The sequence below is a fragment of the Opisthocomus hoazin genome, chromosome 6 (genome assembly GCF_030867145.1).
Source record: "Opisthocomus hoazin isolate bOpiHoa1 chromosome 6, bOpiHoa1.hap1, whole genome shotgun sequence".
NCBI lineage: Eukaryota > Metazoa > Chordata > Aves > Opisthocomiformes > Opisthocomidae > Opisthocomus > Opisthocomus hoazin.
This window is the reverse complement of record NC_134419.1, coordinates 12285651-12313203: the sequence shown is the minus strand read 5'-3', so window position 1 is coordinate 12313203 and position 27553 is coordinate 12285651. Positions and strand designations below refer to the sequence as shown.

The 27553-nt window shown below is 54.6% G+C and overlaps 1 protein-coding gene across 4 annotated transcripts in view; it reads right to left on the bottom strand.

Annotated features, from left to right (window-relative positions):
* The window catches only part of ERI3 (ERI1 exoribonuclease family member 3), a 138890-nt gene that overhangs the window by 33099 nt on the left and 78238 nt on the right, over nucleotides 1-27553 (bottom strand). For all 4 annotated transcript variants that reach the window (XM_075424652.1, XM_075424654.1, XM_075424653.1 and 1 more), the window contains exon 7: nucleotides 8375-8474. In XM_075424652.1, coding sequence (XP_075280767.1) covers nucleotides 8375-8474 — 100 coding nt within the window. The remainder of the gene's footprint in view (nucleotides 1-8374; nucleotides 8475-27553) is intronic.

Here is a 27553-nt window from a genome sequence, read left to right as displayed (position 1 = left end):
TAATAAATGTTTATAAATATCTTAAGGATGGGTCTCAAGAGGATAGGGCCAGACTCTTTTCAGTGGTGCCCAGCGACAGGACAAGGGGCAATGGGCACAAACTGAAGCAGAGGAAGTTCCATCTGAACATGAAGAAGAACTTCTTCCCTCTGAGGGTGACGGAGCACTGGAACAGGCTGCCCAGGGAGGTTGTGGAGTCTCCTTCTCTGGAGATATTCAAGACCCACCTGGACAAGGTTCTGTGCAGCCTGCTGTAGGTGACCCTGCTTCGGCAGGGGGGTTGGACTAGATGACCCACAGAGGTCCCTTCCAACCCCTACCATTCTGTGATTCTCATATGTCACCTGGGGCAAGGAATTGGGCCAGGTGTTGGGCTGCGGATCACAGCTAGCTTGGGAGGGAGGGAGAGCAGATCTGCTCTTCTTGCCAGTGGAGACAGTCCCCACCACTGGTGGGATGAGCGCTGGGAAAGCCTAACACCAGAAGCCAAAGGAAGAAGGGTACAGCAGCAGTCATGCAAAACGGCGGCTCCAGGACGACAGCAGTGCTGTCCTGCTGGGGCTCAGCCAGGTCTGGGGCTTGAGATGGACCTGCCTCCCAGGCATCGCGGCAGGGTGAACACCAGATAATCCAGAAATCCCTCTTAAATCTTCACCCTGACATCGGTGCTGCAAACGTAACTGCTTCCAGCCGGAAGAGAGGGGCTTGCGCCTACCTCCGGCACACCCCGAGCGAGTGGGCACTGCCACCGCCTGCCCCGGGGCCAGGAGGAGCGCACGGCGGCACCCTGGCTCTTCTTGGGCAGCCGAAGCCCGGCAGCCCGCCTCACCCTGCCCTCCAAAGACCACTCTCTCTGGGGACCTGGAGCCCTCGGGCGAGGGGCAAGGTGCGAGGAACCCACCACAGCCCCCGGCAGGCAGTGGGGTCTGGCCAGCGACCAACTTTCTCGGCAGGGTAGGACGGAGGGGTGAGTGCAGTCAACACAAACACTCAATCATCCTTCCTTTCTTTCTTCTGTGCTTCCTTTGTTAACTGCAGGAAACAGCTGAAAGACCTTGAGTTTCCCATTGTAGCGTGTATGGGAACAGAGCTGCAGTGATCAGAACATACCCCCCGCTGCTCCTGGGGAAAAAGGGAGAGCAGAATCCTTTCTAAAAAGGGTTTACGATTAGAAGAGTGTTCTGTCACTCTGGCGCGCAGTAATCCACTGCGCCACCAAGTCCCTTCAGAGAGATGTCGAAAACTTAAATGACTGAAAGCGAAAGAGCCCCAGCTCAGGTTCCCAGGCAGCCAGACATCCTAATTATCTTTAGATCCACTCCCACATGGAGGGGAGAGAGCACATAGGAGAAAAAAAAAAAAAAAAAAGGAAAAGAAAAGAAAAAGAAAGAGAGGAAAAAAAAAAGACTGTCACATTGCTTTTTTCTTTTTTTAAAACCTTGTCTCCGCTCACTGCTTTTCCAGCTGTGACACCTCTCACGGTAGTTAATTAGAATCATGTCACCGCGTTAATGTGCTCTGACTGGACTCTGACAGACGCCCGTCCTCTAACCGGCCGCCCCTCCCTCGCACCCCTCCCCGGGACCCCTGGCCACACGCCTGCCGCCCGTCCCCGTCCCCGCGGTCCGGTGGGTGCCCCGTGGCCGCTCCCCGTGCTCTGCCCCCTGTGTCCGGGACCTGCTGCCGGCCGCGACACCCGGCGTACCGCCGCTCCACCTGTGCCGGATCCGCCTGACCTTTACAAGCGCTAATTCAAAATGACACTGCTCATTTGATGACATTTCTGTTGATTTTTACTTCAGTCTCTTTTAATTATTTAACTTGGAGTCCTTCCCCTTCTGCCTTGGGCTGGGGCCGCTGTGTGTGGGGCAGTGGCCCCGGGGCAGCCCCGTGCCTGCTCCGCAGCAGTGAGCCCCATGCTTGGCTCTCGCTCCCGGCATCCCCCGGCAAAAGGATGGTGCGGTGCCAACGGCACTGCCCCCGGGCATGGCACCTGCTGCGTGCCACCACAAAGAGCCAAAGAACGCGGTTTGCCAGCTCTGGGGGAGCAGGGGGTACTCCAAGGCTTCTGCCACTCCCTGAGAGGGACGGGGAGGGTGGCACCGGCTCTGCCAGCCAGGGACACACAGGCTGGGATGGAAAGCAGTCAAAAAAGCAGAGGGGAGTTTCACAAAATGCTGTCCCTGCTCCCTTCTTCCCCTTGCCCTGCTGCAGAGGAGGCAGGTGGGCACCAAGGGTGACTGGGGATCTCGCAGACACAGTAGAGCCAGCAAAAGGAAAGAGGGGAAAGGAAAGCAGGGAAGAATGAGAGGAGGCTGAAATGAAGCCAGCAAGCTGCCAGGACCACAAGCTCCCGACACCTCGCAGGGTGAGGCGAAGCCTCAACAGCCCCCACCGAGTACCCGGGGGGGAGAGCTGGCGCTGACAGCCCCCGGCACCCATCATGGCGGGTGGCCCTCGCCGCCCTCCTCGTCAATGTCAGCGCGGAGAGCAGCCTGGCGCTGCCGGGACACGAGCAGGCAGGGCAGGCAGGGCAGGCAGGGCGATGCGCGGAGAGGGACGGCTCGGCCGGGCAGGAGGCACCCCGGCAGGCGCAGGCCCGGCTCCCCGCGGCAGTGGCAGCTCGCGGCAGTTAATTAGAATCGTGTCACTAAGTAAATGCGCTCTGACTGGACTCTGACAGACGCTCACCTATGACACCGGGGGCCAGGAGACAATCCACATCAAACTACTGCAGTGTGACCCTTTTAACACAAAGAGTAAACTCACTGCACATCGAGTTGAAGCTCATTAAAACTGTCTACTCTGCGAGCATCCCATTAACCTCACTGTTAAAAACACGCAATTCCTCTTCTTCTTTCCGAGGCCTAATTAATGCTCTGGATCAGGAACAATATCACACCCTAACCTTCCGAGATTTCCAATCAGTAAATGAAAAGAGAGAGACGGAGCAGGGAAGGCACGGCGGCTTGCTGGGTTGCTCACTGCAGGGGCTGCTGACCTGCCCAGGCAGGTAGGGCTTTTCCCTTTGGCGAGGCAGAGATCCCCACGGAGGGAGCACGGCACAGCCCCGGCCGTGGGCACCCTGGGCACCGGGAAGGTGGCGAAGCCCTGTGCTGAGGCTCACAGCTCACAGGATTACGGCAGCTGGTGTGAAGCAGCCCAGTGAGGGCTTCGTGTCGAGACAGGAGCTACTGTGGGACCAGATCTCCTGGTCGCCTGGGATGGGTACCGCAGGTTCGTTAGCTGGAGACACAGCAGCCTGGCTACCCTCTTTCCCCAAAAAAGAGAAAAGCAGCCCAAACCAGACATATAGAGCTAAATCTAAAATCATCACAATACGCGTGCTGAACTCTAAACTTTAAAGATTCAATTAAATCCAATTAGATTCAAAAAAGACCAGCAGCAAGGGGTAATATCATGTTTTAACGGCAGCCAGTGCACTGCAGGTAGAAGGAGAGATGACAAATGAGAAACAAACTTTCCCAGCAGCAGAAGCTACTTCTGCGGATCTGGATCCTTTTTTCGATGTATTTTAAATTCAATAACTGGCTCATTCAGAGCTGAGAAACAGTAAAGGACATATTAAAAAAAAAGGGTGTGCCTTTTATCTTTTCCATCATCAGGGACACGAACCAACCAACAAACTAACGTAGGAGAGGATGCGATGTGCTAATTCTAGAATCTGGAAAGGGTGGTTTCCAGAAACACTCCTTCAGCTCACCAATCACTTCTTGCTTTGGTTTCATGCACCAGGTGTTTTTAACTAAAAAGTATTCTGAAATATACTTTCCCTTCCGTATTGAGTATATGCAAGGGAAACAGGATTTTACTAATAAAGACAATTCAGATTACTGCTGGGGTATTTTAGCATGGCATTCCAATATTCATCCAAAAGCATCACAACCCAAACCACGAGTAAGAATTTAATCACCACCTCCTTAATAACAAATAGTAACTCACTGTTTTTCTAACGTAACAAATACCTAAAAACTAAGACTAAAGGCATATTATGATACATAATAGATCAAAATAAATATAGCAAATACAGGGCATTTGGTGAATAAAAGAATAATCGAATTTAATAATTGGGCAGTGGCAGGGAAAGCCGCACTTAGTTTGCTAGGTGCTGATCAGTAAAACTTGACCTCTTTTAGGGAAATACGCTGCAAAAAAAAAGAAATGCAAAAATAGAAAAAAATCAATTACTGAATCCAGGTGCCCTGCTGCCCAATTTAAATCACAGCTCAAGTCTGGGATTTTAATCCTTCTGATTAACATCAGTCTCTGAAACCCAGTGGAGAGACCCCAATGCAAGAACCCAGCTCCACTGGTGTGGAGCCTGTGAATGCTGGTCTTTGTGTCAGAGTGCCAAGACCCCCATTAAAAGCTGCAGCTCTTTTTTGGCAAGCAGCACCTCAAACACATGTTTTAAGAATGGCAATGTGCACACACCATCGTAAGACGAGTAACTTCTTGGCAAGACTCAACTCCATTTTGTTGAGGGTCAAGAATACACCAGACAAAAAGAAGTTCCTCACCCCAAGATCCTACAGCCCACACTAGGGCTGACACACTTTTAATCCATGTTCCAGGAGAGATGGAAGCTGCAAAAAAGCCCTCTCTGGTCCTCAGAGCCACATGCAGCCCAGAGGGAATTCATAGAGCTGAAATACCAAGCTGAGAAAAGGTATGAAAGAACAGGTTTCACTCTCCTTTTGCTTCTTTCCTATCTCCCAAGGATTTCCTGCATCCTCGCTCTGGAGCAGGACCTTCCACCCTCCTTATTCTGCCTGGCACTTCTCAGCAAGCTGAAATACTTACATTGCCCCCTTCCTTTACCTTTTCCTTCCCAAGAAAATAACTGCAGCAGACCCCTACTCGTCCCACCCCAAGGCAGCTGTATTTGCAGTGTATGCAGATATGCTTTGGTGTATTTGGTGACACAAACCACTTTTCTAACCCTCGACATGATGTGCAGCTCACTTGCTCATGAGTAGAAACCAGACGAAAGCTAGAACGCGAGCTCTGTTCAGCAGCTTGCTGTATGTGCAGCTGTATGGCCCGGGGGACGTGATCCGAGACCCCACTGTGCTCCCCCACGAGCCCCTCCTGCCCGCACACACCGGCTGCTAACAGTGAGGTCCCCTGCAGGGTGTCCAGCGCCCTGAACTCCTGGATTCTGAGCAAGACGCAGGAGAGGAGATGAAGCAGGGAGCGGGACTGGCCCCAGAGCATGCCAAGTGCAGGGATTTGGAGCAGGTATCTGCTGAGCCAGTGAATCAGAGAGCGATTTGAAAACAAAACAATACACAACCGATCAGGCGAGACAGCAAAATTCTTGCAAATTGTTTGCAAAAACAAGCGGTCATCTACAGCAATTTTTCTGTCAGATTTGAAGGGAAACATTCCTGTTGCACATCCCCGTCTAAGGACTGCCCGCATCCCCCGGAGCGCTCCCCACGCTGCGGGGAAAGGGGTTGCGCGGAGGCCCTCCTGCACAGCTGGCACTCGTGAGACTGCTGTGGCTGGGGAACGCACTGCCCGCTGCTCTCTCCTCAGCCCTCTTTGCTTTGCAGACTTCTGGACATCAGCGACCCACGAGGGCCACGAAAATCAGAGGCTGACCCTGGTTACACCCACTGTGGGCAGCCCTAGGGACCCCTGTTCAGGTTCCCAACTTCCCTCGACCTTGCTGCACCCCAGGACCGGCCACAAAAGAGAAGGGATGCTCTAGCCCGCATGGGACCATCCCGAGAGCCACTGCCAGCTCCCGTCTCACCGCGGGCAGTGAGAGGCAGGCAGGCAGTGTGCCCCGCTGCTCTCCACGCTCTTGTTCAGCAGCAGTCCTTGAGGAGGGGTCGTTTATTCGGCTGACTGGGCAGGGCTGGGTCAGGAGCAAGGCTCCTTACAGCCAGGGAAGGAAGGGGAGCGCAGCCCTGGGCAGGAGAGGGACGGTTTCTCCCAGCAGTTGAGAGCATGGAGGAGGAGAGTGGTGAGCTCTGCTCAGGTCACAGGGTGACAGTCAGCAGTCGGGATGACCATGCCCAGTCCCAGTGGCCACTACAGAAGGACTCAGCTGTGCAGGACCGACACTCACTCCAGGATGAGGCAGCAAAGCTGGACCCAAAGAAGCACAGATGCCTCTCCACTGAGCAGCCCCTCCTCGGCCCTCGGCCTGGGGACATCTTGGGCTGTCACTAGCGCCAGCGCTTGATCCGTGACCAGAAAGTGAAAAGCCAGCAGGCTGCGAAATGAAGCAGCCAGACGTCCAGGAGGATGGTGCCCTGACAAAATGCCAGGCAAGGCATGTCTCCAGACACCAGCATTGCCCCAGGCTGTCTCCCAGGAGGGACGCTGGGTTGTCAAGCCCCAAAGCCAGCAGCCCTGACACAGCGGGCAGCAGCTGTGCCTGGGGTTCCCAGGCTGGCCGGGAGGAGAAGCCATTCAGTGAGCCATGTCTCCAGCTCACTCCTGGGGGCTCAGCCTGTGGTGAAGCCACCAGGCACAGGGTCCAGAGGCTGCCGTCTCTGCAGGCAGGTGGAGGATCGCAGATGCCCGGGATGGAGCTGCTCTGGATCCAGCCCAAAGGGAGCAGGCAGCAGGCTGCAACACACAGGGCACATGTGCACCGCTGGCAGTGCCAGGGAGATGGAGACCGTCACACCGCTGGCCTGGCACCCTTCACGGCACCCACGCAACTCCCCTTCCCAACAGTGTGCGAAAGGCAGGTTTGCCACTGGGATGGAGCGCTGCAAGAAGGGAGCTTGGCTGCTGGGCCTTGACATGCTGGTTGTCTGTGGGCAACCTGCCCATGGCTCACCCTGCACTGGGGAGAGCCAGGAGTGCTCCCCACGGAGGGAGTTTTGCAGAAATGAAGAAGCAAAACCTTTCTAAAGGACTGGAGCGGGGAGAGACGTGAACAGCATCTCTCTGAACTCCATCAGGCAGAGACACCTGTGCAAGACAACAGCACTGATATAAACACGGGCAGAAACCATTGGCAGACAGATGACACTCCAGAGCTGGGGACGCTTTGTCACAGTGAGAGACGACAGCAACAGAGAGCTCTTGCCACAAATAAAATGAGGAAATATGAGGCACAAACCAACTCTGCATCCCCCAGGAGACCCCAGGAAAAGCCCAAGCCTCCAGTGCAGGACACGCACACTCAACTCCTGCAGTTCCTGCTCCCTCCCCGTGACCCGCCAACATGGCACACAAGCAAGGCAAATCTGCTCCCAGGCAAGGAAGCAAATTTTAATGCTACCTCTGTCAATAATGCAACCAGATCCATAGTTCAAAAGGAGCTTGCTAATTAAAAGCTGGTGAGCTTTAAATAATTCATCTCCTTAACTTGGATTGATTGGAGAGTTTAATGGTTAGAGTCTTGAAACAATATTAAACAACCTCCTCAAGGCCCAGGTAGCAGGTCACTTTTCCAAGTAAATCTTACCTCCTTGCAAACTTTAATGCTCACAAGTCGCTGTGGATGAAGGGCTGGGAGGCAGAGGGAACACCTGACCGCTGGTCTCCAAGAGGTGATCCAACACCCAGCACAGAAACAAGACAGCCAAGAGCGACGCAGCCCTGAGTTACAGCCCTGCCTACAGCCCAGTAAATGTGAGCTCCTGCCCGCGCTGCAGCCTGCTGCTGCCCCAGCTCTGCGTGCCCAGTGTCACGCAGCAGGCAGACATATGGCCTCAGTGTCGCGGGCCAGGTCTCCCTCCTCACAGCACTTTGATCCCCGGGGCAGAGGAGCTAGGGGAAACAGGGACCTCTGCCACTGCGCATGGTAGCCTTAGTTGTTCATTTCGGATCGGGTTGCAGGACCATGAAACTCCTCATACGTGTGAGCAAACGGGACAATGATTCAGCTCTCCAGCTGGGGCCACACATCTTCACTGTGCAGCGCGTTTACAGCCAGCTGCCAAGGCTGCAGCGCCTGGCAGAGCCTCTGTTCCAAGGACAGACGGAGAATCCAGAGCAGCTGGAGGACTGGCCCAAGAGGGAGAGCATCCCACCCAGCCTGGGGCCCCTGCCCTGCGCTCCAGGCACCACGCGAGCCCCGCCGCTGCCCACGTCCATCCCCAGGCCGAGCACTGCCAGACCGGCCGAGGAGGGCAGCAGCTCCCTGCCCAGAGGGACAGGCGGGTGTGTTTGCCACGCTGGGATGTACCAAGGACCGAGCGCTCATCCCACGTGCCAGTCCTGCCCCGACACATCTTCGTCCCTTCCAGCAGCTGGAGACCCCGCAGCCCTTTGGCTGGCTGTTAGCCCCGCAGCCTGGAGCAGCCCTCGGAGCCCAGCCATGTCCCGCGCACCCGGAGCAGCAGCGGCGGGGACGGGAAGGGCGTGGGGCAGCAGCACTCACCTATCCCGCTGTGAGGCCTCCCTATGTGCTGTAGGTTCAGTCCTTTGTTCATGTCTAAGAGCCCGTTCTTTGGCCAACTCCCCATGGCAAAGCTGTACGCCTGGAAGAGAGAAGCAGAGGGTCAGACCGGAGCACAGCCCACGCGCAGACACGTTTTGTACTCGCCCAGGCCTGGCTGCTCCCGGGGCAGGTGCGGGTCTGTGTTCGCCGTGTTCAGTGCGGACCTGAGCATCGTCCTCGCAGCAGCTCTCCTGGAGCCGCCTGCACAGATTACCTTCACCCTGGCCTGTCCCACCCGATGCTCCTCAGAGGTGAGGTGTCCAGGGCCTGTCCTTGTATGGGTGACAACCCTCACGAGGTTTGCTGGGCACCGTGCCGGATCAGCATCACCTGAGGCTACCTTCGCTACACTGGGGCAAGCTGGCGGCTGTGAGCTCGTACCGCACGTCCCTGGGTTGCTCCAATGCCATTGCCCCATTCCTGCCTCTCCAAGGATGGGGCTGACAGGAGGAGTTGGGCGGGCTGGAATGGGGGGCTCATGCCCAGGCTGGCCTGGCCAGCAGCCCCCTTTTCCTCTGGCAAGCACAGCCCTCCCAGCCCCACCTCTCCTTCCCATCCCCAGAGCCCAGCTGCCTTGGGACTCTCCATCACCGGGAGCCAGCTCCATCCCCACCGTGTACCCCCGGCTGGGCTTCCAGCAGGAGCGAGGCAGCCGGGAGCCCGGGCAGCACAAAAACCCACCGGACAACACAAACGTGAGAGCTGCTGGGCCTCCATGTCACATGCACGGCTGTAATTACAGCCTGACAGCCACGTATCTTCTTCATCTTGAGGAATTAAGCTCAGCGCCACATTGTGAGCAGTAAGAAGGGCGAGTGGGCTTAGCATCGCTCACGCTGGTGCTATCTCTGTTGCCGTGAGGGCCATTGTCCCCAGACGAGATCAGGTCAATCCAGCAGCCCCTATCTCCCTCCTGCAGCGGGGATCATCGCTAGCCGTGGCCACGGCACAGCGGGGCATCGCGGACGCCCTCCGTGGGCTGGGAACGCCGGGGGAGATGCTCTCCGCAGAGGGAACGGGGCCGAACCGGGCGAGCGGAGCCCAGTGGTCCCCCCTACCAGCCCACCACCCGCCTGCCTGCCACCAGGACCTGCTGACAGTCCTTCTGCCCTTGCTGCCTGCTGCTCTGCTGGCATGGGCAGGGCTGGCCCCTGCGCAGCCCCCACTGCCGGCAGCCCCCCGGGAGCGACGGGGCTTGGGGGAGTTAATTTATTACTGGCCTACGTAACCATTCACGCTGCTTTGTTACTCCTGCCTTAGCAAAACAGAGGGCTCCACAGATAATTAATAGACAGCATTGCTAATCCTGTTGGGAGATGATTAGCAATTAAAACTCCTAATTAAGTCTATGCATAATTCACTGAAATTACACTTTGTGTACACAATAGGGAGGTTTCTTTTGCCTTCAACAAACACGCTCTGGCGTCTTCATCACCGTGGCCGGGATGCAGGCTGGCTGGCCATGGGGCAGGGGGAGCCACGGGCTCTGGGTGCAGGATGGGACCCCACCACCCCCCTGCTGGGTGGCCCTGGGTGACGATGGCAGCGGCTCCGTGTGTGGCTCCCTCTCCTGGGCTCTGTCCCAAAGAGCAAGCCCAGGCACAGCGCAGGAAGGTCCCCGCGCTCAGCACCAGTGGATCCAGTCCCGGGGTCGCCGGCAGTGGGGGGCACCCCTGGGGAAGGGGTGTCCTCACACACTTTGGAGGGAGGATGATGGGACGGGAAGGCAGCAGGGCTGTCCCCGCACTGGGGCAAGGCAGGCTCTGAGCTACCGTATCGCAGGCTGCGTTCCCAGCCCAGCCCCATCCCTTGAGCCCCGGCCAGGAGCTACGGAGGGAGCACAGCGGGAGGCTGGCAGGATCCCGGGAAAGCTGGGATCTCCGGAAAGCTCCTGAAGGCTGGACGCTAATACCAACCCCAGCCGGCATTCCCCAGCCCCGCAGCAGCAGCGTCAGCAGGGAGCCGGCGGCACGTGCCCCGGCCCCGGGACCAGCACCGGGCCCATCTTTGCATCGCGTTTTGCTTTCCTAATCAAGGTCATTCGGTACAGCAGCAATACCTGAGCAAACTGGCTAAGCAGCCGGGGTGGAAGTTGGCCTGACCACTGAAGGTCAAGTGTGCACTTATGCATATTCAAAGCTGCCTGCAGGATCGATCAGGTTTTAATTGTTTTTCCTGGGGTTTTGGAAGGAAGTGCCAGGGGCATTGATCAGTCCCAGGCGCGGCCGCTCACACTTCGGGGCTGGCAGGGACCGTCACTTTGCTGCAGGCAGAGGGAAATGCGGGCAGAGATGGAGGCAGGCCAGGGGAGAGGCCAGCCGGCCCCGGCTGGGAGGAGGACTCATCGCTGGGCTGTGTTGGAAAATAAAGTTTTTTAATTAAAATTGGCAATTCTGAGCCGCCTGCCGGCAGCAGCCACACAATCAAAAGCTAGGAGCTTTGCTGTTTAATATTTAAAGACGACGTTTAATCTTTAAACAGGAAAGTTCTTCTTCTGACTGTTAAAGCGAGGTAGAAAGTGCCGGAGGCTCCCCGATGCAGGGCTGCCCAGCCCGCCAGGCTGGCCGTGGCCACTGGCTCGCCGCAGCCACCGGGACACCGGTGTCGACCGCGGCCGCTCTCCTGCTGGCTCCTCCGCCACTCCAGCCCCGCACGGCCGCCAGCGGTGGCACAGACCCCTGCCCCTTCAGCGCTTATCCCTGCGGCAAACCGTGAGAAAGCCCTGGTTCGCTTGCAAGCCGAAGGATTTTAAAAAATGCCCTGAAACCCTGAAATCACACTGATCTGTCACTCCCTCCGCTTCAGTCCTGGTGTTGCAGGGACTGGGTTGCTCCTGTCTAGGTCAGACACAGAAGCAGGGCCAGGACCCCGAGGCATTTTATTTTCAACTGCATTTTAATTAATAAAAAAATGCAGGCATCTTCTAAAAAAGCTATTTTCAAATGGTTTTGGTCAAAATTCTGATTTAAAGACAACCTCAATGCCTCTGATCTGCTAAAAACCACCCAAATGATGTTTCCAGAACAACTTTCAAGCAGCTTGAACACAATTATTTCCATTCATACCAGCTCCTAGAAAGGTCTCCCTTTCTTCCTGATTTTGTTTGTAATTCTATGAAGGCTACATTTACCTCCCTGCCAATGCTGCTCTGAAGTCAGATGATTATTAATTATATTTATTTACTTATACAATCCCATAGGCATACGCAGCAGTTCACAGACAAATACCGCCCTGGGTCCCTGATGTAGGGATCTCGAACCAAAGGTAAGCAGATACTCCAGTGATAAATGCGAGCTAACAGCAGCAGGAGATTAGGAACACACTGTGTTTCCATGCATAGAGCCAGCACCACGGCTAATCCACACCTTGCTAAAACTACCAGTATGGGGAGGTAAGTCCTTAGGTAACCTGTACCCCACATAACCTGCAGAAAATCCAAAAAACAGAAGCGGGGAGCTACTATGGGATAAGACATGGGGTACAGCAGCCTGGGGCAGGGAGATGCTGCGTGTTCAGAATCACAGCATCTCACTTTATTATAAAAGCAAAAAGGGTCTGAAAGCATCCTCCTGTTGCACTGGGTCCCAAAACTTCCCGGTGGCCGTGATGTATCTGCCTCAGTTTGCAAAGAGCCTGACACAAGAGCTCCATGGACCACTTCTAGTAGTGCTGGGGGCCAAAGATGGCCCTCTGCGCTGGGACAGGAGTGCAGGGAGGGCACACCAGCAAGACTGGGCAGTGCCACTGCACTGCTTGCAGGGAAAGAACCCAGGTAGTATTTGCCCAGTGCTTGCAAAAACGCTGCCCAGTTTGGCACCAAGTTCACCCCACCTGCCCTTGCTGCAGTCCCAGTGCAAACCAGTGTGTGACCCCAGCAACTGGGCCAGCAAGTTGGCAGTACCAGCACAGCTGGGTCCTGATGCCCCGCTCCCTGGAGCTTGTTTGGGCTAGACATGGCGCTTTATAAGCAGCACAGCTGCAGAGAAGATGTTCCAGGGGGTCAGAAAAATTCCCAGAACTGGAACTTGTCAAGCTGATGTATTGATCTAAGTGGACTGAATAATGCTCCATCATTTATTTACGTGGAAGTGCCCGGCACACTTCACAAAAACTGCTGTTTGTCACATTAAGGTGAGATTTAACACCCTGCATCATGCAAACAGGGCACCTGCGCAGAGGTCAGGATGCTCGCTTCCATGAGAAGCCCCACAAATCCCCGCACGCACAGGCAGGGACAGGGCTGGTCTTCACGGAGCTGCCGGAGCTCTGCTAGGGCAGGGCACCGATGCCAACAGAGCCAGCCCCATACGTCCCATCTGTGCCGATGCTGCGACCTGCTGGGCCAGCCCCCAGCCCCTCAGCCCTCCACTCGAGCTGCCGGCGTCGCGCCGCGCTGGGTGCTTCGGCTGCAGGGCGGGAGGGGAGCAGGGCTCTGTGCTTCGCAACAGCACGAGCGCGTCCACAAACCACGGCAGCAAGAACGGCACAGAGCCTCCTCCTGCCCGGCAACGCTGTCGTTCTTCATGTCGCATCAAGAGGTTTTAAATGTTTCCCCCACTAATTGTAATTTTAATATTAATACGGACATTTTCAGGCAGGGAGAAAATATTTCCTTTCAGAAAAAAAATCCTCCCAAGAGCAAAGGGGCTCAGCGGTTTGAGAAGATGCTGAAGTGTGGGCATTAAGGAATAAAAAAAGAAGTGGTGGATTTTGCTGAAACTTTCTGTTAAGAATTTCAGAAAGATACCTGAAAACCCCTATGTTTTTAAACAGACAGAAAGTGGCCGTGAGACCTCCCCAGCTGCCCTTGGCTTGGGCATGCTGGACGGGCACAGCAGCCAGCGGATGGGAGCTGACCCCCCTGACATTTTTGCAATGGAGAAAATGACTTTGTGACAGCAAAAGCATCTTCTTCCTCTTGTCATGTCAGCTGTGCGCCGCGTCCGCCCAAAATAAGCATTTCCCTCTAACTCCCCTCATTCCGCTGCTGCCACGATGGAGGGTCAAGGTTTTATATTACTTTGTATGGTGGGAAGGAAAAAAAGAGGTCATATCCACCACTAAGTGGGCTTCTAAACAGAGTTTAAAACGTTTTCAGTAACCGTAAGGTTTTGGGGCTGGGGGTGTCTTTGCGGCCAACCCCTCATGGCACCCAGGACACTGGGGACTCCAGGGTGGTCCCTTAACTTCCTGTCTTAATTAAATGCCACCTGAAGCCCGCTTCAAGGATGGGATGTGGACATTTCTTCCTGGGATTTCTTGCCATGCAGACTATGCAGACACAAGGCAAAGCTAACGACAATTAGGGCTCGACCCCACCACCAAATCACTTAGCAGCAAGGCTGCTGGATCAGGGCTGAATGCAATTAAAGAAGAGGCAGGTAACGAATAAGCTGCTTGCCAAGCCCCAGCTGACAACGGCAGAGCTCCTCTGCCACAGGGAAGGCACGGCGGGCAGCTCGTCCGGCAGGACGGAGGCACGGAGTGCGGGATGGCTGAGCCCCGGCTGTGCTGGAGCCCGCTGCCCTTGCTCGCTGTCGGGAGGCAGGAGCTAAACCCAGGTGTAACGTGTCCCTTTTAAGCAGTTTAGTCAGAAGTGCTGCCGCATTCACAGCTTTTCAAGTATTTTTAAATCACTTACAAAAGCAGGATTAAACGATCAGGAATTCCATTTAATAGGACAAATAAAGAAATAACAATCTACTCCATCAGCCCTGCAAAAGGCAGGTTTGATTTAAGAAAAAAAAAGTATAAAAGAGGGAGAGAAAAAAGGAAAGGGGGTGGAAAAAAAAAAAGGATAATGTGTGTTTACTCAAGCAAAGAAAAAAATATTTAAGTGATGTAGGGGAGAAGATTGCGGTAACTAGTGAAGAATAACATCGTCTGCTTTGCTGTCAAATCACACAAGAATTTCAGTAATAGATTCTCATTCTGACACTCAATTCAATTCGAAGGTGATCCTGCTTTATCCCAACACATCAAATATTAAACACTTGTATTAGCCAGGGTGCTGTCGCCTTTCCTGGCTTAGACGCGGCAGGAAGCTTTTCCCCCTACTTTCTCTCACTCGCTATAATATTCTCAATGTTATCTAAACATGCCTTCATACACTGGGGTTCCTTATCAATCCCATTTGGGGAGGGAGGGGGGGAGTACTTAAAACGGTATTAGTTTGGGGGGCTTTTATTATTATTATTTCCAAAGCTTTTCAATTTTGTGTGGAAAAAGCTTAGAAAAAAAAAAAGGCGGAGGGAGGGGAGGCGGAGAGCGAGGGAGAGGGAGCGCGGGAGCGAGGGGAAGTATAAGAAAGGGAAAAGCAGCCAGCAGCTCTTGTTTGACTGATGCCTTTCAACAAGGGCAGTCTAGCTTGTCAAAGCCCGGGCTCGAGATGAATTGGCATATCTATTCAGCCTGCCTCTGGATGTCATGCAATACAGTTTCATATTCCCAGATAAGGCATGATAAGCAATTGCTGCCCTGACACCAACTCCATCCATCCCTGCCTTGCTGTCCACGCGTATTACAGATCTCTGCTGTGCCGCTAATAAGAGGCATTTAATTTTTACAAACACAGCGGCAAGAGGGGCCTCCAGACTGACCAGGTACAGCATTAACACTGTTCGCTTTTAATTACTTTTTCTTGATGTATCAAGCTCCCCAAACACCCATGAGTGCACAAAACACCGGGTGCACAAAACCAACTTCTGCCCAATGCGGCATCCGCCACGCAGGGATTAAAAATCTGTGCTAATAATTAAGGAGTGGGAGTGACGAGAGTAAAGGGCATTTGGACATGGGAGGACGCAGGAGAAGATGCAAGCGGTGCCCATTGCCGGGGAACATCCCTCTCCGGAGCACATACCCCACAAGAGCTGTGGGGTAAAGGAGAGGGGCTCACACCAAGCATGGGGTCACCACAAATGGGTCTGGCCCCACTCGGGTGGAAACCAGTGCTGCCCTTGGGAACTGCTGCCAGCGCCAGCACCCTGCAGTGGGAGGACGGGATCTGGACACTATCCTCCCAGGTTGCCAAAAAGCTGCTGAGAACCTGCTTGGTGCTCTGTCCTCCTCATGCGGCGGCAGGTGAACGTTTTTCAGAGAACAGTGCCACACAGCGTCCTTCTCACCTGTCCTGGACAGCCAGGGAGCCCTCGGCACACAAGCTACCTTCCCAGCCCTAGCCGGCCTTGCCCAGCAACCTTTGGCAAGCCCAGCTGGCATCCACCTCAGTTCATTCGCAAAGCTGCTTGTTAAAACAGTCGCATCTTCACGATTCACATCAGGCAGTAAATTAAACAAATAAAAATACGAACGGTCTATTTTTGGAAAGGTGAGGGCTGGGCACACAGGAGCTGCCCACCTTTGGGAAGTGCTTCACAGAGGTGAGGTGCCCCCAGTCCGCTGGAGAAAGAGAGGTCAAACCTAAGGGAAGGCAGCGACGTAGCCTAACTGTACATGCTTTCTCCTTACCTCAAAAAGCAGACCATGTCATTGGATCTCTGTCCATACGAGCACTGCAAAAGGGAAACTGAGGCACGCAATGATCTCACGCCTGGCCGTTCTTCCCACTCAGACACACACCTGTCTCAACCTGCCCATGCCCCAGCAATACCCCTACTCAGCCACAAATTCGCTGTCAAAACCCCTCTCAACTTCAGAAGGGGCAGGATGGACCCCGCAGCCACCAGCAGCCCTCCTCTGGGGTGCACTGGGCTCCCCGCCGGGCAGCGGGAGGTGGCCCTGCCAATGTGCAGGACTAGCACGTGCCCGGGCTTAGGCTGCAACAGAAACACGCCGGCGCGCCTGACTCCGGAGTGTCAAAGTGCCAAGCGGTTTAGGCTTCACATTTCCCTGTGTTTGAACAAGAACAGTCTCTGCCCTGCTACCAGGCTAGGGATTATCCTGGATAAAATGTTCTCGACTGCTGTGTGCTCTGCGGCTGGAGAAACACTAGGTTAATGTCGTGGAGACCTGGGTCCAAGCCCTGGGTTTGGTCACAAGCAAATAAGAGCTACACGTCTGGGTCCCTGGAGGGCTGGGAAACAGAGCTGGAGCATGCCCAAGGCAGCACTGGCCCGGGAGAAGGGATGAGCGGAGCCATAAACTGCCAAGAAAGCGGCTCAAGGCTGGGGGCTGCTGGCAAGACCAGGGAGTCTGGGCTCGAGGTCAGGCGGCCGAGCAGAGCATCATGGCAGGAGCCGAGGGGCAGCTGTGGAGACAAGGGCCTGCAGGACATATGCCCAGCACCTTTCCTGGCCCTGGACAAGTGGCCCTGCCCTTGAGCCGCAGGTCACGTCTGTTTGAACATGGCTGCCTTCTCGCAGTGGGCAACCGAGACCCAGGCTGGGTCATGCTGACGTATGTAATCATCTCCCAACGCTGAGATACAGAAGCAGCTCTCAATTAGCACCTGAAAGCCAGAGACAAACGACAACATGGCATTCAGCTACCAGGGAGTACCTACACACAGTTGATCTACCCCTCCAGCCCCGGGAAGGACAGGCAGACGTCCTGCAACGCTATGCCCTGGGGATCGCTGTGGCCTCTGTGGGGCCAATTCAAGCAGGAAAGTGGCACTAAGCCTTTCCCTGCTACTCACCGCAGCCGGCAGAGCCGGGAAGCCAGATATGACACCAAGGAAAACCCACGAACACACTTCACGGATGATTCACTGCAGCCATGGTTGCCTCTCCATGCTGACCAGAACGGACCAGTTTAATTCTGGCTGTTCCTGGGGAAATCTGGGGTTCAGGGGGAAGGCAAAGATGCCTCCAACAGTGCCAGAAAACAGGCAGCTCTTGGCACTGCCCTGCAATCAGACCCACCGTCAGCCGCTGGATACACAAGGACAGAAAACTGCATGACAGGGCCCCAGCAGACGTGCTGCAGAGCTGAGCCGTCGCGGCAGCAGTGGGGTGGGCACAACTCCCCCTCCCTGGGTTGAGCTGGAGATTAACAACCACCAAAGAGGGCTGCAGTTTTGCCATATTACACGACGATGGGTAACAGTATCCACCGATCACCCCCTTCTTCACCTTCCAGGGCCACGAATGATGGCTGTGATGCTCAGATGTGCCCCACAGTCCCCTAAACCTGCACCCCTTTAACCTAACCCACGCCTTTCCCAAGCAAAGCCAATGCCGGGCTTGCTGTCAAAACCTTCAACCCCTTCCGAAGCGGGTGTTTTCCCCCCTCAATTTCTATTTTTATACAGGCACACACTCGCCTCTCCCTCGCTCGCTGTTTAATTTCCGTGTGAGAGGGAAGCAGGTGCCCGTGCTCCCGTGAGCTCTCCCTTCTCTAGGTTTTTTTTCCCTTCTTGGATCCTGCCCCATTAGTTTAGTGCCCAGCCATCTGCGACGTCTCCTGTAATGCTGTCCCCCTTGTGTACCAGGGAGCTTTTCCATTAGCGCCTTTAATATTCTGACACCTTAGCACAGGCTGCTATTACATTCAAACACTGATCGCCCTGTGAAATTACATCGCAGGGCTTGCTAAAATGGAATTGTGTATAATCAGGCTCCTCCATGCACTGTCAGTCCCATCACAAATACAACGTAAAGCAGGCTTATGGATGGGCTTAGCAGCTGCTACAAGTGTATTTTTTTTAATAGATGAAGTATCCCTTATTTAAAGCATTTCCTTAAGAAAAAAAAAAAGCCACAACAGTGAAAGACAAATCAACAGCTGCTGCACTATGTTAACCATACCACCGGTCTCTTAAAAACATGTTATTTACTAAGGTAGCTATCTGTTTATCTATAACTGTATCAAACAGAGAAGGAGGGCGAGATAAAGATAGTTAAACAGACAGCCGAGGAGATATCTGCCACTGGGAAATAACAGCTAAGTAAAAAGTACCATTATTTACTCCGGAGAGGGGAGGAGGGAGAGCCAGCGCTTTCCTCCCAGTGCCGCACAGCCGGTAACACGAAGCGGAGCTGCCGTGGGAGCCTCCGGCTCCTAAGGGCCACCCCAGCTCGCCCAGCCCCAGCCCACTCATCTCCCCACAGCCGCGTCGGAGGAATTGGGGGAAAAACCCAGCTCAGGACCCTAGCACTGCACGCCTCCGGGGAGGCTGCAATGCGAGGAAGGCGAGAGAGGGCAGGGGGGCCATGCCGCTGCCGGGGGCTGGCTTGGTAGGACTGCCCCCCACCTCCACCCAGCCCGAGAAACTAATGCAAAATTGGCCACAGCAGAGGGTCTGGGTGCATTCCCGCAAGGCAGGTTGGTTTGTACGTGGCCAGCACACGAGGGACCGACTCCCCAGCTTTTTTTCTTTTAATTCCAGCTAAGGAAGTGATGGATTAGGACAAAGGTATTTCAGGGGGATGCAGTAAGCGGCAGGGATACAGAAGATGTGTCAGGGAAATGAGCTCCCCAGCTCCGCAGCTCGGAGTTCAGAACACTGCCTCTTACCATGCCCTAAAGGTTATTCTGTCTGTCTGCTGTGAAATGCGACGGCACATCGCCTGAAGGGAGATTTCCAGAGGCGCTGTGACCCTTCCGCTATCTCCTCCGAGAAGCCTCCGCAGGAATGATGAGATTGTAGCTCATTTCCACACACCTTGAAAGAGCCGGGTTGGATCAAACGTACTGGAAGCAGAAGCAGCACATCCCTGGGACTCCGCCTCGCCTCCTGGCAGGGAGCGTGCTCTTGCTGTTAACAGGCTGGGAAACCACGTCCACCCCACCAAAACACTGACACTTTGACATTGCCTTTCATCCTAAACCGGGACGGAAAAGCCAAAATATTGCCTCTTTTCACTGTGTGGGAACAGTTCTGCTTGGAAACCACGAAGTAAAACCCAGTGACAGAAATGCCGCTCTCTGGAAAGGAGCAATCTATTCCTGCGTGAAACACTGACCTGACATTTTGACTCCAGTTTTTCCAGTGCAAAACAAAGCCATTTGTCCAGAGCAGACACACCGCTCCTTTGCAGCACGCACGGCATGCCTCAGCACACGGTGCTCTGGGCATTTCCAGCAGGGACAACCCTAGTGACAGTTTGGCTGCTGTGCCCAAACGTGCCAGACAGGGTGAGGATGGGACTGCTGTGGGCAGAGACCCACAGAGAGGTTACCAAGAGCAAAGCACAGGGGAGGTGGTGTATGACTGCATCTCCGTTCACATCACAGTGCGAGACAAGGCAATTAACCCTCTGGTTTTTGCTGTCTGGCATTGTCAAGGTGAGGTGCTTACAGGCTGGCAGTGAAGGAAGGAGATGCTGGGTGACCAGCGGGTTCACATCTCAGTTTCATAATCTGTTCTTGAAACTCATGCCCTGAGGGATGGGAAAGAAATCAGAGGGTGATCCTGCAGGACCTTCTTACCACTTCTGTTCACTTGTCTGCATGTCTTACCACATACATCTCTCCCTCTGCTCACATCCTACGACTCCTTCCACACTCTCATGTCCACCATGCCGTCCTGGGCCAGATCCAAGACCTTCTCCAAAACTCACCTCTGGTGAAACGCAGAGAAACTGGCCCACATAGGCCAGCCAAGAGGGGCACGGAAACATGTGCCCCACTCCCTCTTACCTCCTCCTCCCAGACAGCAGACTCTCAGGAGCAAAACCCAGTCTTTCGTATTTGGCACAGCACCAACCCAACAGAGCTGCCGGGGCCTCTGAGTGTTACTGCTCTGCAAGAATCAAATAAAACAGAGTTTCTCAGCACTCCCACAAGATGCAAAGCTGCTCAGAGGAGAGGCAACTGGAAGAGCAAGAGAAAGGCAGGAGAATACAATGCACGAGGCATCAGGGAAAAGATCAATAAAGATTACGAGGGCAGCAGCCGCGTCCCTTGCCCGCATCGGAGGCTCTCATGGCTGCACTGAGGTAACACCAAGGAAAGTTGACAAGAGCTGCTGCGCCGGTGCCTGGGGATGATACCTGTCTAATCAAAGGTAGAGTTTACACTGGATCATCTAAGCAGCAGCTCTTCCTCATGACTGTTGACTCAGGTCAGAGTTAAGACTGAGGAGGTTGAAGCAGAGGCACCTCTAAGAGCTCTGATGGATGCAAACACCACGCAAGCAGGCAACGCACGCGGGCCCTGCCAGCAGAGCCTACCGGGGCAGCGGGCGGCAAAACCAGGGGTCCCTGATTCCAACGGAAGAGCAGACAGCAGGAGATGGTCCGAGGGACCAGGCAGCACGCTGCAAGAGAATCGATCTGGAGACAGGTCAGGAAAGCAGAGAATAAAGGGACCCAAGAGGAGGACGTGGTGAGGTCTTGAGAAGAGGTTATTAAAGGAGACATGGAGGGATGAACTGCAGCAGCTATGGCCAAGCAAGAGGGGCAGGACTGGCTATCTGGACTGGGAACAGGGGACCAGCACTGTAAGAAGGTCACAGAGCAGATCATGACACGGATGACACAAAATTAAGGGCTTTGGGTCCCCAAAGCCTCCACTAACTTCTTCCTAGGGCAGCCAAAGGCACCTCTAAGGCTCTTTGGTGCCAGCCAGGGCTCCCGCAGGGACACGGCCAGCGACCACCCTCTGTCCCAGCCAGCCAGCCAGGGTCTCCTTACTGGGCAAGCTGGGGGATCCTCTGGTCATGGCTTTTAGCTGTGCCTGTGGTTCTGCCTGTAGTAAGGTGCTGGGTAGGACCATGACACCCGTCCACCCTCAAGCCCCAGTTCCCATAGAAGGAGCCATCATTGCCTTGTTGCTGCCGAGGGCCGGATTCAGCGGCTTGGCTGGCCCTTCCCTGCCAGCGCTCCTGGGAAACGCTGCTAGGATTTGCCTAGTTGCTGCCTGCTCATTACCAGGAGGAGGAGCAGGTCCCAGAAGCACATGCCCAGCAGAGTGATTACTGAGCGTGGGTGGCAGAGGGATAGCCCCCACACAGCCACGGCACAAGAACAGAGCTCTGGGGTCACGTAATGCTCATCCCACCCCTCCCAGCATCCTTCAGCTGCCCCATGAACCCTTTCTTAACCTACATTTGCTGTCTCAGCTCTGGCTATGGCTGGTGGAAACAAGAAGAGGAAGGGGGAAGAAATGCCCCCCTGGGGCAGACCTGGTCTGCAGCAGAGGGCTGGAGGGCTGAGATGTGATGAGGAGGTTCATGGGCTGTCTGGAAAGCACTTGGCCGTGGACTGTCTAGCTTTCCCAGCCACCGAGCCGTACCAGGCAGCCTGCCCGCCGCCTCCTGCCAACGTGCCAGCAAAGAGCCAGTGGCTGGTATGGAACAAGGTGTCCCAATTAGCTCTCCACTGATCTAATTAGATCTCCACGGGGAGGACTGGAGCTGGAGAAACGACACGGCTGCCTCCTTGACCAGACACTCAACCTTTCCTGCCTGCAGCATTTTATTTTTCAGATTTTTAACTTGCAGTACCTTTTTTGTCCGGCTCAGCAGAAGCTGCCCTGCTGCTTGAGTCCTGCCGCAGCTCCTCATCAGCAAAGAGCAATTATGTGTGTACACAAACAGGCGTTCAGCGACCACGCGCAGCATCCAAGTGCTCTGCTCCTGTGTCGGGGAACAGCTGCCAGGGTTGCAAATCAGAGGAAGCAGAGAGACAAGGGGCACCAGGAGGCAGAGCCGATGGGGAGGACGTGGCAGAGCGTGTCAGGTCCCCCTCACTCCCCCCCGCACCCCGAGTGACAGCAAGCCATGCGAGCGCGTCTGCCCTCCCCGCTGCCGCCCCGCACCACCCCAGAGAGCTGGCAAACGAGCTTCAAACCAGCCCGCTCCTTGTAATCGGAGTCAGTCAGTGTGTGTGTTACGCTTGAGTTGATGGCTGGTGTTAAATTCAATGCCTTGAGTATTGATTTCCTCGCACATCCCAGACTTTGTTAAAGGGTTAGCTGTGAACCGAGATCAAAGGGAGGTTAACTCGCTTCTCATGAGTGGTAAAGCAGACCTCTAGCAAAACTGGGCTCCAGGCCTCCTCCGCAGAGGATGCTCCGTGCATGTTGTTAGCTACCCCAGTTGCCTCGGAAGCCAGATAAAGCCACAAAGCTTCCTCAAAGCAGGGAGATAAAATGATCCTGACAACTTCCCACAGACCACCAAGCTATTAGGAGTGCACACCAGGGATGGGCAGCATGGGCCAGCTCACTTCTCCTCCCCGACCCGTCCCTGCACCACAGGGAGCTGCTGCCCTTGCTCGGACATGTGAAAAGGGGGGAAGCAGGTCTTTGCCAACTGCACCCCAAAGAGGCTGCGCCCGAGGGGCTCAGGAGAAGGGGACAGCCCTCCCCAGGAAGACCAGGGTGTTCCATAGCTGTGAGTGGGAGAGGGGGAAGGGACAGGGCTGCTCCCCGAGGAACCACCCGGCAGGGACACGGCTCCCTCCCCGCTGTGGCCAGGTGGAGAGGACACCTCCACCTGAGCTGACACCGCCATCAGCACCATCTCCACCTGCATGACACCTGCTTGATCTTCTTCCTTCTCAGCTTTCCCTGCCCCACACAAAGTAATTTTGGCACTGATAGCACCCAGATCAGCAGGTTTTGCCACGGCAGTAAGAGTTAAGTACACAAATAATGTGGCACTAACAGGGTTTTGGCTTTACCTTCGTAATTTTTAAGAGATGGAGGCAGGGAAAGAGGTGTAGGAGACAATCTGGAATTCTTATCACTAGTATTAATGAATGCCCAGAGGCACCGAGCAAGAAGCATCTATTTCAGATGAACATCTGTCAACAATAAGAGCTAAAATTTCAAAAGTAGCTACAATACTTTGGACCCTAGATTGCACCAACTTCCCGGGAGGCTTAAGCACCCAAGTCATGTCTAACAACAGGACCCTTGGCCCATAAGCCATCTGGGGATCAACGCTATTTCTCATCCCTTCTCCTCTACCCCAAGAACTACTCAAAGCACAGTGCAGCTTTCCAGTAGCCACACTGTTCTTCAACCAGATTCATTTGGTTTCAATGGCACTGTATCTTCCACCCCGGGGTGACACCATGCCCAGTCCCCACCTCTCCCAGGAGCCAGGCAGCTTCAGCTGCACTAAATGTACCACACTCTGCCCTAGCACTCCTAAAAAAACCCCAACCCCAAACAACCCAGCAATGCTGGTGGTGTAATTCCCCGTCCTGCAGCATATGGAGCAAAGAGGGCTCCATCACAGCCCATCTTGGGGGTGAAACCCCCAGTGGGAGCTTTATTCCTGGGCACCTATAGTCATGTCTGACTACGAGGCCCTCCCTAGAGTGCTAAACCAGTACTCCCCCACCCCTCCTCCCCTCTCCCAAACTCCTGCCACCCAGCACTCCCCCAGCAACCGATTTGTTTTTAAGTGAAAGGTTTATACCCAAGTGCTTAGGGAATATCTGCTCAGTGCCCAGCATACCAAGTGCTGAAGATTTCACTTAAACTCTCAGCATCTGTGTATCTCAACTAAATTAAGCTATTTGCTATAAAAGAGCACAATGACAGTAATGGAATAATAACAGCATTAATAAAACACAACAATCCTCGAATGAGAAGCGTACACATCAGCTAGCTTCACACAAGAGAAGAAGGCTATTTTAAAATCACACACAAAAACCATCTGGGGGTGGAGAAAACCAACAAAAGCTCCGAAACTCAGAGGTCAGACTGAAATTATGTTTTTAACCTCAAAAGAAAGATGCTTGCTAGAGCCTTCCCAGCCAGAGCGCTCCTACACCAGCTGGAAATGAATTTCCACAGCTCCCAGCAGAACAAGGGCTTATAACGGGAACACTTAAAATTTCCAGGGGGCCATGCTGGCTCCACAAAAGAGGGGTGGGAGCCCTCTTAGGAGGGAGGACACAGAATCGTAAGTCTGAAATAGAAATGACCCCTCAAGCATCAGCAAGGTTTGTAACCCAGCTCCTGGGACAGATGCGCTGGAGCAGGGGGTGATGCCGTGCCGAACGTGCGAATGCCGAGCTAGCAAGGCAGGGCCAGATGCCAGCACATCCTTATGCAAACATCCAGATGTCTCAAGCTCACCACACCGCCATTCCCCTCTTGGTTGGAAAAGCCGTCTTCACTCCATCCACAAATTCTTCCTCCTTCCTTCGTTTTGGATGAGGTTGAGATCAAACACAGCACCTTCAGTTTCAAAGTCACCTACACACTGTCTTGTGGGGATAAAACAACCCTGGGGACCTGCAGTGGGGTTGGGACAGGCACACCCGAGCCCTAATCACAGCTTGGGGAGGCCACATCCCCTCCCTGCTCCTCTTCACAATAGAGGGAGACTTAGTGCTTGGTGAGGATCAGAGCAATTAATGCGCATTAAGCAAGTCACGCTGTGTCTCTGAGGTCTTGCCACAGCCCCATCCTGCTCAGGGCAACGCCCCAAACTATCACTTGCCTTGGGGGAGACTGGGAGGGTGGCTGACAGTTGTTTCTCTGGAAGGAGAGGGGATGGAGGAAGAAGACACCTCCCTGTTCACCACCAGCTCCTTGTTCACCACCATGTTGAGAAGGACCAGGAGCAGGTTTGTGCCAGCAGCAGGTGGGGTCTTTGTGTTTCCCTTGCTGGCACATTTTGTTAGCTCAGGCCCAACAGGCAGAGATAGCAGAGTCCCTTCCCTGCCCGGGGTCAGGTTTAGCTGGCTGCCTCTGCAGAAGGTGCGTGATAGCTGCTCCTCTCCTCGCCCCAGGTGCCCAGAGCCCACGTGCAGATCCTCCCGAGGATAACGCTGCAGAGACAGATGTCCCCTCTTCTCACTGACATGGAAGGAAACACAACCCAGGTTGCAGTCCTGCAGGCAAGCTCGCTGCTGCCTACCTGCACTCGGCACGGCCCGAGCCAAATACAAGCAGCCGAGCCACCCCTGACCCCAAAAAAAGCAGAATTAGGCAGACGGTGGGGAGCAGCTGGCTGGCTTTCCCACAGCACAACAGGCACCAGCTTCAGGTCCACCTGCCTCTTAAAAAGGAGCCAAGAGGGGCTGGCAGGTCAGTGGTGCAGTGTCCACAGCACCCATGCTTATGTGATGCAAGACGGCTGGAAGCCTTCTGGGTACACGTCCACAACACACGTCCCCCTGCTCATCCCCTGAGCAGACAATTTCAGCTTGGCTGACCTACCTCCTCCAGCTGATCCGCAAGACAGCAGTCCCGACTCACACCTTTCTAAATTCCTATGGAGAAAAAGCCAGAGCAGCAGCTGTCCCAGACTTGAACAGGCTGTAAGTTTCTTTGTTTTCATTACAATTTCCTCTCCTGATGCCTTGCTATTTTTTTTTTTTGCCATTTCTGCTCTGCCCCCCGGAGGTGCTGCTGTGATTGAATGAAACACGACCCCAGGCTCCAATAAGTGTATTTCAATTACATCTGTCACCACGTAACAATGTAATGATATATCATGTGATATTAAATCCATGGTAATCATATCAGCGATTTTTTTAATAGTGCACTAATCACATTATTACATCTCAATAATTAACAACAGAAGGCCTAAAAAACCTGAATACAAAGCCAAAAGCTCAGAGGGTCCCCAGCTCCTGCCTGGGAGAGGCCCAGAGGAGAGCAGGATGGTGAGGTGCTGCCAGGTGGGCATGGCACCCCAAGGAGCAAGGGCACAGGGGTCTGGCACCAGCAGTGTTGTGCAGATTCTTCCCCAGCCCCGCACTAAAGGAGAATCGAGTATTTTGGAGCTGGGAAGAGACGCTTGGTACATCGCATCTTGCCCTGCATTGCTCCATTCTCTGCTGCTCCCACACTGCCGCTTTTCCTCCAGCAAACCAACCCCTCTGTTCCAGAAATTGCCTTGCAAAGGTACCGTCCTGCTGCAGACAAGCACTGCTGGTGCCTCGCTGCAGAGGGAAGGACAGTGTCTTGAAAAGGAAGGACCAGTCCTGCCAACACATCCTTACCAGGCTGCTGGAACAATGACATGCTTTTCCTTCTCCCCTTGCATGAGCTAGAGACGAAGCTAAGAGAGCACTTCACCTCACGAAGCCACTGAAGGCTCGAAGTCGCTCTGATTTTTGCAGCAAAACAAATCTGTCACCTTAAAACAGAAAACCGGTGAGAACCCTTTGGAGGGACAGGGGTCCTCTGGGCTGCCACCTCCACCCCGAGCTCTTACCGGCATGCTGGAGCAAACTGGGGCTGGACTCCAAAGCACCGACTGATGCACACATCCCCTGTGTGGACGGGAGTCACCCCGTTCTGTGCAAGCAGGCTGCTCTCCCCAGCTCCCAGCTGTATTCTGCTCCTTGCAGGCTGCGGGTGAAGACGGGCACAGGCGGCAGGGAGCCATGGGCGGCAGCAGGCTGGCTGTGCTGGGGCGTGGGGAGTCCCGTGCCGCACCGTCCCTGGCTGTGACAGAGCTTTCTTCCAGTTGCAGCCCGGTCAATCTAGCAGTTTCCACATCACAAGCTGATCTGAGGAGAGCCTCATTACCTGCCTTAAAGTTCCAACCAAGCACTTAGCTCTTAAAGAAAGGAGTTAAGAAATATTTGACTGATCATTTCTCTCCTCATTTAGTTTGGCTGCTCTGAACCAATTCAACCTGTGAAGTTGAAATAGTGAGAATGGGAGGAAATATGTGTGCAGGCAGTCACACCATGCACCGCACACAACGTCCCAGCTGCCCCCCCACCCCTTGCCCAAGGGCCAGATCCTGGCTCAGCCTGGTCCGCACAGCCTCTCCCATGCCAGGAGTGCCCATGGGGCATTTCCCAGCACCAAAGCCGAGCCACCTCTTCCTTAGCCCGGTGGGACAGGCATCTGGGGGGGATCATTAACTTCCCAGCATCCAGACAGCACCTTTATGTATGCTTGGAAGTGTCAAGTACAGCATCCCAGACGTGGGAGCAAGGGATGGAGAGAGGGATGAGCCAGCTGGGACTGACAGCACCACCGTCCCCACGTCTTCAACCGACCCAGGACAGGACATTCCGGTGTCCTCCGCCTCCTTGCACACCTTCCACCTATTCCACTTTCCAGCCCCGCTGTCCCCACGGCTGTGCCATGCAGCGGCTGGGCTGCCTGCGCTCCCGCTGCCTGCCCAGCCAAGGTGCTGCCTGCCATGCTCTCGCATGCCTGGCAGTGCCCTGCTCCCTCGCCCTGGGGACCGGAGCCCATGGAGGGGCCATGGGGGTCTCAGCGAGACGAGAAGGCTCCCAGGGCCAAACAAGAGTTGCAGCAGCAAGTAGAGAGACCCTGCTA